Source organism: Mustela lutreola, chromosome 6 (genome assembly GCF_030435805.1).
Source record: "Mustela lutreola isolate mMusLut2 chromosome 6, mMusLut2.pri, whole genome shotgun sequence".
Taxonomy (NCBI): Eukaryota; Metazoa; Chordata; class Mammalia; order Carnivora; family Mustelidae; genus Mustela; species Mustela lutreola.
Genome location: NC_081295.1, coordinates 20,744,740 through 20,757,425, shown reverse-complemented (window position 1 = coordinate 20,757,425; position 12,686 = coordinate 20,744,740). Strand labels below are relative to the sequence as shown.

General features: G+C 48.4%; 1 protein-coding gene and 1 long non-coding RNA gene across 8 annotated transcripts in view; one reads left to right on the top strand and one right to left on the bottom strand.

Moving 5' to 3' along the window:
* Positions 1-1,281: 1,281 nt before the first annotated feature.
* The window catches only part of FYN (FYN proto-oncogene, Src family tyrosine kinase), a 209,934-nt gene continuing 198,529 nt past the window's right edge, over positions 1,282-12,686 (bottom strand). For all 7 annotated transcript variants that reach the window (XM_059176823.1, XM_059176822.1, XM_059176827.1 and 4 more), the window contains one exon: positions 1,282-2,931. In XM_059176823.1, the coding sequence (XP_059032806.1) occupies positions 2,723-2,931 (209 nt within the window). In that variant the 3' untranslated portion in view covers positions 1,282-2,722. The remainder of the gene's footprint in view (positions 2,932-12,686) is intronic.
* Positions 6,491-9,687, top strand: LOC131833496 (uncharacterized). The gene is made up of 2 exons (XR_009354493.1): positions 6,491-8,811; positions 9,314-9,687. It is a non-coding gene; the product is annotated as an uncharacterized LOC131833496 (long non-coding RNA).

The window sequence follows — 12,686 nt, the reverse complement described above, 5'->3', positions numbered from 1 at the left end:
GGGGTGTGAGGGAAGGGAGGCTTCTTGGAGGTGTTGGGAACCCCCGCAGACAGTTTTATTTGCCTCCACTGGTCTACCTCAGGAATATCTCTGGGCAGCACAGTAGCTTCTGGAAGAAAAACCCTGAAAACGCCTCTGATGTCTCTGTATCTGTAGCTACTCTCTCATCCTACAGCCCCACCGTGTTTAAGAGCATTTTGTCAGATTGCTCTCGTGTTAACCCAAGTCCTTGGTTCTGCTTCATAGGGAGAGAATCCACAACAAATTCAACTGATGTGTTAAAGGCTACACTTTGGTTTGAAGAAACCAAATTTTGTCTTAAAGAATCTCTATTTAAAGCAGGTTGTAAATTTTTTTTTTTTTGGTATGACCCAGTCAGAAACATAAATAACAATCCTCTGGAGAATATTTGCAAATTATCCAACCTAGTGAAATGTGAAGATGAAAAACAAAGTTATCTTTAAAAATATCTAGAACATGTTAGTAAATTGCCCGCTAATGTGATAGTAATTGTTGAAGATGTTTGATTTTTTTTTTAAAATCAATTTAGCAATTGCATTAATACCAAAAACAATACCAGAAAGACTTGGTTAACCAGAAAATCCCTTTGTTTCAACCATTTTTAAAAAATGTTGGAAACCCTTTCTAAATATAAAGGTTATTTGGCAATGAAACTCTCCTGCTTGTATAACTCCACATGACAGCAATGATCTCCAAATTACAGGATCTTAGATCTGTAGGAACCTATGGCAAATCTTATCCAACCCCCTCATCTCTACAGACGGGACCCAAAACAGAGGTGCCAGATGGCTGCTGAGCGTCCCACAGCTGAATGAGTACACAGCCAGACACCTGGACAGATAGTGCAGTCTACCCACTGCCCCTCCTACCACACGTGGTTGTTTCCCTGCCTAGTGACACCCTGACTGAGGTAGAGGACCACGGGAAATACATACACTGGCTCTAGGGCAATAAAGATTCTTCTTGTAATTGTCTTTCTCCTACAGGTGGAATACAGAACATACCAGTTAGAGATGATGTCTGATAGATTGAAACGTGAAAGTATGCTTAAGCTTGCTTTAATAATCTTCTGAAATAGCTCAACAATGGCCCAGCCTTTCTAGGGGGAAGAACCCACTCCCAGTGTTCTGAATGTTTCTGTCACTTGCAAGTCACTGTACAATGGTTAAATGGACCACAGAACTCCTTATCACCTGGTGTGGAACAGATATGTCATTACTAGAGTACCTTCCATGTTTTAAACAAATGAGCAAAAAAAAATTCAAATGTAAAATGCTCTCTTTTTAATTACTAAATTAAGAAAGTTAAACAATTTAAAAATGTAAACTCACAAATAAATCATAACAAAAAAGGAATTAAGATTTCAGAGTCGCTACCCAGTATTAAAAACTTAATAGAAATAGGCTTTTTGTTTTGTTGTTGTTAAACATGTAATTCAAGGTTGGTACAAACAGCAACTAAAAATGTAATTTTTTTTTCTTTTTTTCTTTTTTTGGTGCATCCCCATGAAATGTAAAGTAGTGCATAGTTATTCCACTGGAGACTTCTTGGACATAGAGAAAGTCATTTCATTAGCAGTACAGAACGTTTAAAACACTTATTTTACAATGGGAAATGTCCAACCCCCACCCTCAGAAATTTTAGTTGCATGAGAAAGTTTAGCAGGTCGCCATGATTCTAATGCTATGGGTTTTAGACCATTTAAATGTGGTTACAAGGTTTATTAAATAAAAAAAGTTTGAAACATTTCAGCATTCATATTTTTATACAAGAAGTATGTGTGGTATCCATCTTCCAGTTCCCCTGGTAGTTATTGGCCATTTGCTTGCTTCAATATGCTTTTAGGCTTCGAGAACAGATCGCAGTTAAGACAAAGCAAATACTGGAAACAGAACTTGTGAATTCAGCTCTGGGGCTGCTTGGAAAGAGTCAAAGGAACAGCCATCTACAGGTATAATCATGAACCAAAAAAGTGCAATCCAAATTAAGAAAAAAAAAAGAAAGAAAAAAGAAAAAGGATCATGCTTTGCAAAAGCCAAAAAGGAGGCGACTGGTTTGCAGAATGATACCAGTGCTTTTATGCTGATTTGGCAGTAAAATCCTCACTCTGGGTCCCGAGGCTTTATGGCCTAGGTGGGCCATGGTCTCCACGTTAGCACCCACATGGTGTATGTACAGGGACATATATATGATATATATTCATATTATAAAAAAGAAAAAAAAAAACCAAACACCTGTCCTGATTGGTTTTTGTTAAAACATGAAAAAAAATTTTATTGTTTTAGACAAAGAGGCCACTTTTGGAAAATAATACTTTTTTTTTTAGTTGAATCAGGTGAAGACAGTTAAAATCACATAGGATTTGCATTTTAAAAAAAGGAAAGCACTAGGGTCGTTGGCACTGGAGTAACTATTTACATTGAACAGAGGTTTGGCCTTTTACATCACATCGATACAATGCATTTTCCAAAAGTCTGAGAAATAACAAGGTTCTGTCTCGTATGCTTCACAGAGGAGGTTCGGATTTGGGGACAAGTGTCATTAATGAGGGCCATGGAAGTTCGTCAGCTTCAGAGTCACATGCAATCTGATCCGGGACGGCTCGGGCTCGCACTGCTCGCGCAGCTGGCTACGGAACTGAAAGCTAATGGGGAGGGGGCGGAAGCCTCGCCTAGAAGGCCTCTCTCTGCGGACCCCGGCCTCACAGGTTTTCACCGGGCTGGTACTGGGGCTCTGTGGCGGTGAAGTAGTCTTCCAGGAAGCCCTGCAAGTACTCGAAGGTGGGCCGCTCTTCCGGGTCCTTTTTCCAGCAGTGGATCATGAGCTCGTGGAGAGAGATGGGGCAGTCCTGCGGGCAGGGCATCCGGTAGCCGCGCTCCACCTGCTCCAGCACCTCCCGGTTGTTCATGCCTGCAAGACAAGGCCGTGAGTGCGCCGCCCCGCCGCGCCCCTCTCCTCCGCTCCGAGCCTGCGCGCCGTGAGGGGGTGGGGAGGGTTGCGGGGGGGGGGGGGGCGTGGGGGGGGACGCCGCCCCCCAGTCCCGGCTCAGAAAGGAGCAGGGGCTGCATGCGGAAAAGCTGCATGCGGAATCTCAAAAGCGTCGTCCCCGAAAGGAGCCAGACACAAAAGGCAACGGACTGTATGATTTCATTTATGTGAAGTTCTAGAAAAAGCAAAGCTACAGTGACAGAAAGCAGATGAGTCGCTGCCAAGGGCGAGGGGAGGAGAGTGGCTGCCAAGGGTCAGGGGTCAGCAGTCTCTGCTGTAAAAGGTCAGATAGCAAATACTGGAGGCTTTGTGGGCTGCCTCTGATCTCTGTCGCATAGTATTATTTTGAATAGCTCTTAAAAAATATACAAAACAAAAACAGGTGGGAGCTGGATTTGGCCCACACAAGGTAATCTGCCAGCTCCTGTTCTGTATCCTGCCTGTGGTGGTGGGCCTTTCTGCTTGTCAAAACGCAGTGTTCTTAAAATGGTTGAATTCTGTTGCATGTAAATTACAATTCAATTAAACCAATCAGAAACTATGAATGAGTCAGACCAAAAGTAAGTAAATAAATAAAAAGAAAAGAAATCCGTGGAATGAAAAATACACTATCCCGTGTTTATAGCATCTATGAACTTCATCTTTGAACTTCATAAATTTGTTTGGCTTCTACCAGGGCCAGCTTCTACCCCACCAGCTGAGAGCTGCTATTGTGTCCCCATGGCTGGGCACCGTCGAGCCCAGTGACCCCGAGGTGCCCTGGGATTTGGTGACTTTGATGGGGAGACAGGGCGCCTCCAGGGCCCGTGTTTACTGATGACCCTGGACAGGCCATTTATCATTTGAGACCTCTGTGACCCTCCGGGGGAGCTGCCTCATGATGAAACCTCAGGCTGCCCCACACAAACCGGAGACCTCTGGGGGAGAAGGCGGCCTCCCTGCGTGCTGGCCTTCCTGACAGGGCAGGAAATACCATAGGTGGGGTGAGGTGAATGTCCCGACCCCTCTCCCAATCACTGCCAGACACTCTTCTCTACTTCTTCCTTTTCCTGCCCTGTTGCCTTCTGCCACTGCCCGCCAAGCACTTGTATGTTTTGGCTGTTCCTTAGCCCCAAGCTTGTAATCCAGAATCCTCCCCAACTTCTGGCCTGGCTTGTTAACAAAATCAAGAACCTGGATTCAAGCCATACAGAAACCTAGATAGATGTCTTCCCCTAGCTCTCAGGGATATCAGCAGAAGACCACAGTGTCTGCACGTAGCAGCTCCCTTCAACTCTGGAGGAGCTGGGCCCAGAGCACAACCCCGTCCTGACTTTTGGGGTCTGTTGCGATTCTCTTTGTTTTCTTGTTACTTTTGGAACTGGGTTTATCCTGGCTCCAAGGCTGTCAGTCACATGTGTATATGAGCCTTTTTGGGATGCTTTTTTATTCTCTGCTACTGTAACTTCTTGTGATAAAATCCATGTATCATTATTCCCGCTGTGTTGAAGTTGGCCTTCGATGTGATTATTCCAACAGAAACTTGCTCACGTTTTGGGAGTGACCCTTAGTTTAGCGAGAGGGCTTTAGGGAACCGGCATGGCCCCCCTGCCTCCACGCTTTGCCTGACTTCACAGGTGCCCTCTGCAGTTGGGTGTTGGGTCAGCTCTGAGGCTAATTAGCTGAAATCCTCCTCCAGCTGCTGAAGACTCATTTTGAAAACTCGGAGGGGGCGGGGGGCTGGGAACAAGAGGAAGAACACGCTGCTGCTAGCAGAATGTCCTGTGCTGCTCTGGACAAACTGGGTGAGGGACAAGGACCAGCGTTTCCTTATCCACCATCCCGAAACCCAACAGGCTCTGGAAACGCGAAGTTCTGGTAACTCACCTGGCAGCAGTACAGGTCTGAACTGACCTCATTTGGTCATATAACCCAAGGCTGTTTACTGTTTTTATGTATTCATACATACTGCTATAGAAGTGATAATGTCTTATTTGAATATGGAGTGTGGTCTCAGACTCGAGGATGTTACCTGCTCTATGCACAGTATGGATGTTCTTTTTTTTTTTTTAAAGATTTTATTTATTTATTTAACAGAGAGAGAGAGATCACAAGTAGGCGGGGGGGTGGGGGGGAAGCAGGCTCCCCGCTGAGCAGAGAGCCCGACACGGGGCTCAATCCCAGGACCCCGAGACCATGACCTGAGCCGAAGGCAGAGGACCAACCCGCTGAGAAACCCAGGCGCCCCAGTATGGATGTTCTTTTAAAAAAGTCTGATTCTCAGGACGCCTGGGTGGCTCAGTTGGTTAAGCGGCTGCCTTGGGCTCAGGTCATGATCCCAGTGTCCTCGGATGGAGTCCCACATCGGACTCCTTGCTCGGCAGAGAGCCTGCTTCTCTCTCTGTCTCTGCCTGCCTCTCTGTCTGCCTGTGCTCACTCTCGCACGTGCTCTCTCTCTCTGACAAATAAAAAAAATCTTTAAAAAATAAAAATTAAAAAAAAAAAAAGAAAAAGAAAAAGAAAAAAGTCTGATACTCGGGTACATCCGGGCCCAAGAGTTTTGGCTGGGAGGCTCTGGCCTGAGTGATGGCAGCGACCACATTCCAGCTCACCCAGAAAGTTTAGGCAGCCAGTGTCCTCACGTATGAGGAATGGCACTCTCTAAAGCCTTCGCTTTGTGTTTGACTACAGGCCTTGGTTTCGTATCTCGGAAGCCATGCTACCCGAACCTGCAGAAATGCCACTTGTCCCGCCCCTGCCAGGAGCCTGTAGGAACTGGGAGGAAAGTAGGGCAGAAGGTCTGAATCTTGGAAGGCTCTTCTGGAAGGGGTTTCACCTCCCTTCCACTCTACCCCTCTGGGCCCCAAACGCCTTCTAATGCTTTATTCTGGCATTGAGACTATCCAAAATGGCACCATGGAGTTTAATTAAGCGTTCTCCTATTGCTCTGTGGAGCTTATGTCAGTAAATGTTTCATTTCATTAAAAAACAAACTACTCAAATGGAAAGATTTCATGTATTTTTTTTCAACTCTTAGTTCAATCTCTGCCAATGGAAAGTTTAATTGGCCACTTGGGTCAGGCCTGTTTTTCCAGTGCCCTGCCCAAGTCCCAGACCCAGCAGATAGAGCAACTTGACCCTATCGTGTAGCATCCCCCGAGACAGCATGCTTCCTGGGCGGAGGTAGCCAGGGGACCCACGCAGGCCCCAGCAGGCCCACTCCATCAGCACAGGCCCACTACTGTCTCCCTCCGCCTCCTTTCCTGCCTGACTTTCCGCCTGCTTCTCCTCTGCCTTCTCGTCTCATGCCTTCTCTCTCCAGACTTCCTCAAGGCATGGGGACCATATGTAACCAGTTCCCCACCCTGGGCCAAACCGAAACATACCAATCACAGCTTGGCCAGAAAAGTGGGAAAAGAGACAATGCACGATCGGCTGACATTGACGGTGTGAATGGGGTCAGCTGTCTCCCTGCCGTCCTAAGCCAGAGCCCGCACGGCCAAGCCTGGACGGCACCTTCCCCACGCTGTGTGGTCAGGAGATGCCCTCTGAGCGAGGCTCACTTAGGTTGGTTTTAACTCTATAAACAACAGCCAGATTAAGTGGATTGTGTTCTTATTTAAAGAAATAGTATTCTCAACTATAAGAATTTTGATAAATCCAAATTTGAGAAATTCCAAGATTTTTTTTTTTTTTTTTTTTTAGCAAAAACGGGCTTTACTCTATACATTCCCATAAAGATGAGCTTATTTCATTTTTCTTTTTAGATGGGTTCATATTTTTGTTACCAAAATAACTTGTTCCCCTCTTTTAGCCACTCTCCCCGAGACGCTGGCTTTAGCTAGTACGTGGGAGGTGAAGGCCGGGGACCAAGGAGGCGCTACACGTGAGCCTGAGTGCGGGGTGCTCAGAGGAGAGTCTGGAGGGACACGGGGCTGCCAGACAGGAATCTCGTTACCACACTTCCTATCAAGGAAGCAGACAGGGAGGAGGAGAGGGCACTTGGGAACGTTTTTCCTTTTTTCTCTTTTCATAGGGGGTAATGCTGGCAGAGAAACAGAAAAGGCAGAAGCTTGAAAACATGGCCTATGGGCACGTTTTAGGGAAACACTGTCATCAACAGTTCGGGCCTCCAGGTTTCCTAGCAGGAACTGCACTAGAGACCATTTGTCAGCAGGAGGGGGTCTCTCTGCCACCAGGAGTGCCACCAGGAATGTCAGAGTCACAAAGCACAGTTGGGTGTATGCCATGGTTCCCAACCTCCATGTTGGAGGAGGACTGGGTTTGGTGGCCGCCCCAACCCTGTCCTTTTCTGTCCCCACCATGCAGCCCCTGGGTCTCTGCCCTCTCACTAGATCTGGAAAATGGGCCATTTCCATAGGTCACTCCCACAGGACGCAACTCACTGGTCCTCAGTCCACAGAAAACCTGTGGGGCCTGCTGTGCTGGGCTTTGCTTTCCAATTCCTCTTCCCTACATCCTCCATGGGACCTCCTGTTGCCATGGATTTTTGAACACGATCGCAGAGAGAGCATCACTGCCATTCGGTCTGCCCAAGACCCTGCAGCCGAGACTCTCCAGCCAAGGGACTGCCCTCCCTTCCTGTCATTAGGGCCACACTATCCTTTCTAAATCATTTTGCTAGTTTCCTCATGGTTTCTGAATTAGGGTCAAGCGTCCGACACTCACCACACGTGGCTGCCCACAATGTCGGTTTTCACGTGTGTCTGTTTTCTCCCCACCCCCTTCTTTTAGATTGTCCCATTCCTGTCCTTCTAGCCACCTACGAAGTCCACAGAGCCTCCCTTCCTCTCTTCTGTCAGATTCTTTGCAGAAGGAAAGAAAGTCATTTCCCCTGGCAGAGCCATTCTGCACTTCTCACTGATGACTCAACCTCCCTGGCCTCAGTTTCTTCATTTGTCGACAAAATGCCTCCATGGTCACTGTGTTTCAGCTGTTTAAAAAACAAAACAAACAAAACCAGTTTTCTGTGAAAGAGGCGGGTTTGGCCTTAAGGCTTCCCATGTGTGCCACTTCCTAATAGGGATCCCGGCGGGGCCAGCTCTATGCCATCAGGCATTTTCACTGGTAGCGGATCAAGTCTGCATCTGGATGTGACCACGGGTTGCAAGAACGTGGATTTCTGCGCCATGGGAAAACCGAGCACTTTCACAATGGGAATGATGGGAGGTTATCAGACACTGAGATTACTTTTGCAAACGGAGCTTTCCGTGCAAAGGAAATTAAGCTCTATTGTGCATCAGGCTTTCGTCAGGGGCTCCCCCTTCTTCTCTGCATAAACCCTGTGAAAAGCTCCGTCTGTGTCTGTCTGTTGGGCAGCGCCGGGCTAACACCCGGGGAAGGAGGGCTGGGCTGACGGCACTTGCTCAGTGCGACCCTGTGCTGCAGACTATCACATGCTCTAGTGGGCTTACAAGGCGACAATCAGGAGGTGGCACATTAGGTCTGATCAAGGATCAAAGTACAAATTTAGGGCGGACAGATACTGATCAAAGAGTGCAGGCGAAAATAAAGGAGTGACTCTGAGAAGACCCACTAATGTCCAGTTCTCTTTCTCTGGCCTTCTTTGACCAGCTAACCTCGGGGCAGCTGTTTTTATTATGCCCACCGTATGAATAAGTACAGAAATGACTGCGACTCAGGGGCCATCATACAGAAAGATCATTTGAAGCTGGTCATGCAGTATTATGAAGAACTCCTTTGTCTCAGAAAAAGAGAAGCGAGGAAGAGCATGCGGGTGTCCACCGGGAAGGCCGTGGAAACACTGAGCTGAGAACGAATGGCAGCAGAACACGGGACTCAGTATGGTGAAAAGTTCCTCTCTGGCTGCCCTCTCCACGGGTCTTCTCCTCCCCTGCTTCCCCCTCTCACCAGCCACACTGGCCAAGAGAAACCTTGTAGGGAAAGGTGGCAGCGTGACCCCTGGGTACTCCAGGCAGGCTTCCTGCTCTGGGGGAACTCAGGAGCGGAAAGGAGAAGCCCTGGGGGCTAGGGACAGGGGCAGGGAGGGCAGGGGACAAAGCACCCTTGGCTGAGGGTGGAGGTTCCATTCTGCTTCGCATTTTCCTGGCCGGAGAGTCTAATCTTTCCCTACCCCTGGAAAAATCTGATCTGTCGGCACACTGAGCAGAGCAGGAGGACTGAGTGCAGGTGATGGAAATGGGCTGCTGAACACGGAGGAATCTATGTCTGCGATTCAGGGCTGTAGGGCGTCTGAGAGGGGCGGAGGGAGGAGAAGGGTGGGACTTCTAATTCCCTAAGGAAGGGGGCTTCTAGCTTCACTAATTTCCCTTGTCTCTTCCAGTCACTGGCAGGTGATGGGATATAGTCCCGAAAGCCAGGCAGCTGTCACTTACTAAAAGATTTGAAAGTGCTTCAAATGCATGGATAAATGTGATGTGCTTAAGAGAAGGCTCCTGCTCGCTAGATCCTGCCACATTCACAAAGCAGGTTTTCAGCTGCGAGCCAGGGCACGGAATGGTCAGGACAGTCTGCCTAGAAACGTACTGGAACGCGGTGTTTCAACCAACCACAGTGTCAATTTCCCAGAACAACTCTGAGGACAGAGGCTCTCTTGTGGCTGGGACGATCCGTGCTATATTTATGTGTGGAGATGATGGAATAGAGTTAAAAGGCTTTGCGGGTTATCGGTCAAACTAAAAAAATCTTGTTTTAAAACCTCATAGGCATCATCTCTCTCTTTTTTTTTTTTTTCCCTATCCTGAGCTTCCACTTCTTGAAAGTCTACTATGGGGCAGATAGTGCTGGACACTGGGAATATCGAAAGGAGCTCCTGTGCCCTCAGAGCTGCTGCGAATTCCAGACACAGGGACGGGGGCTTTAATAGCGATGCACCGTTGTGTCGTGGGAGCAGGCAGACAGGGCAAGTCGTTTGGTATGGACATGAAGCAAGCTACACTGAGGAGGTGATGTGTGGGTTGGGCTTTGCAGGATTCTGAGGCGGACGGTGAAGCGGAGAAGAGCAACTCACACCAGAGGGACAGCTCAGTGTGAGGTCTGGGGGTGACAAGAGAGAAACCATGTCAGGTCATGTCGCTCTCCCACTTAAGCCCCTCAGTGATTCTCTCATTAACAACGAAAACTAAAGTCCTCACAATGCCCTAGGAAGGCCCTCGCTGATCTCCCCAGGGCCTCGCAGACCTCCTGTTCCCTCTGCTCCACCCACACTGGCCTCCCTGCTGTTTTCAGGGCCGGCCTTCCTCGAGGTCACCCTCCCAGTGAGGTCCTCCCTTGCCACTTTCCGTCCCCTTCCCAGTATTACTCTTCTCCCTGCCGGTTACCACCAGCCAATACAGAATAGAGTTTGCTTATTATCTTTGTTTATTGTCTGTCTTTTACAAGAAGAGTAAACGCTTATGAGGGCGCAAGTTTTTGTCTGCTGGTTCAGCGCACACGGCAGGTGCTCAATAAATATTTGTGGAATGACTCACAGCGTCCCGCCCCCACCCCCCCCAGGGAAAAAGTTATTAAGGGCCATGCAAACTTAAGGCTTCTGGAGTTTATCTGGAAGGAGAAGGGAAGCCACAGACGTTTTTAACCAGGAGAGCAAGATAGCTGGGTCTCTGTTTTCTGGGATAACATCCCTGGTGGTGACAGGGAAAGAATGGGTAAGGGGGCAGGAGAAACCGAGGCAGGAAGTCCCTAGAAGAGGTCACTGCAGAGCGGATGGCCTGACACAGGGCAGTGGAGGTAAAGAGGAAAAGAGGGAGGGTTTGAAAGTGCCTAACTCTGAGTGCACGCCTGAATCCCGGAAAACTCCTTTCATGGAAGTGTTGTCCTTTCTCACCTTCGGCAGTCCCTCAGTACAAAATCCAGTCTCATCTCGACACAGAGGATGGATCTGCACCTCAGCTCACGGGAAAACAAGGCCTAGAATGTGTTCGAGTGCGGCTGCTCCTGGGGAATCCGTAGAGCAGAGCTGTCCTCTGGAACTGTGTGCATCTCTGTGACACGTCTTGGAAGCAACCTTTGTCTGGGCGGGTGGAGTGCGTGCAACTCCTTTCTGCCACCTCTGTTAATCTCAGTGTCACATTTCAGTACTTTTTTCTTTGGCTCTAGGGCTGTCATTCCATTTGAGATTGTCCTTCTTCCCTTCCTTTTAGTCCATTCCTTTTACAGAACTCGCTAACTAACCAGCCGGCCCATGTGCCATTGTCTCCTCTCATGTGGTCACACATCACATGCTCCACTCTAGGCTCCTTCTCTGATTCTTACTTCTAGAACTGCTGTCATGCTGGGCAGAAATGCCGGGAAAGCTTTACGAATCCGTGGGTAAGTCACTCCCTTCCCTTGACCTCCAACCTCATCTACCAGCCAAAGGCCCTTTCCTCTGTGTGAAGGTAACGGAAGGTCATGCACGGAAGGTCATGCTCAGGTATGAAAGAATTCAGAAAAATACCGCCACCTACTGTTCTTGAAGAACGAATTACTTAAAAATAGACTAGCCCACGGAGAAATTTTTGCATGGAGATGTCAGGATGGAAGGCATGATGGGCAGGGACTGAGAGTCCGTCCCAGGGTACCCCCAACAGGCACAGGGATTTGGCATGGCAGAGAAGCAATCCCTGGGCACACACTGACTGGGCCACACCAGCAGTGAGAATGCGGAGGGGAAGGTCCTTCCTTTCACAGTGACGTCTGGTTGAAGCTTAATGACGCTGTGCCTTAGGAATAGTTATCCTTCATTAAGGTAATAGTCCTGTAATTGGAATTCTTCTGTAAAAGCCTCTCCCTCAAGAAGAGTTTGCTCTAAGATCCAGAAGTCCAATTAAATAGGATTATAACTATGTTAAAAAACAAAAACAAGAAGCCCCCATGGCTAGGAACAGGCCTGGGAACAATTTTCTGTGGCTGCTGGCTGTTTGGGGCTAAGACACAGCTCATGTCTCCTGCCCACTGACACAGCCCACCTCCCAACCCCTGCCCTCTACTGCGGACCCTCCTGGCCCCAGAGCCTCCCTGTGGCAGTGTATGAGGCCCCCATGATGATGATGATGGGCTCTGGCCAGCCTTTCCTGCTGCACATCCAGGCTTCACGCCCCCACCCTCAAATTCCTTCTCCTGTAGCTCCTTGAATGAGCTCTGCCCTCCTAGGCCTTGGCACCTTCCTATACGCCAATCTGTATCCAGGACCTTCTTCCCTCTTCCTTGACTTGCGGAAGAAACTCTGCTTGCCCTTTCCATGAAGCCTCCCAGACACAACCGGCCCTGCTACCTCACAGAAGCAGGGCGGCTCTCCCAGCCCCCCAGCACGTCAGCAGCAGCTCTGAGTATGTAACTCTGCGCAATCCAGTGGACTCAGTTCTCACCGCAGACTCCTTTGCCCCTCACAGGACTCTTGAGGGAAAGGCCCCTCTGCAGACACCCAAATCACGTGTCCCTGACCCCATTATCAGAATGAAGATTTGAGGTCCACAGGGGGTAAATTCAAGTAATTCATCCCATGAGGATGATTCCCTCTGATAATAAGTATCAGAAAACACTGATTTCTTCCTGGACATGGTACATATTTTATCTATGTGACTGTAAATCCCACGAGTGCAGGAACTAAATTTATTTGCTCATTGTTCTATATCCCCAGCAACCAAAACAGTGCCTCGCTCCAGGGCTCCAGGAAGCTTTTAATCTGTTTCCTCAAAGTGCGAATGTCTTATTTG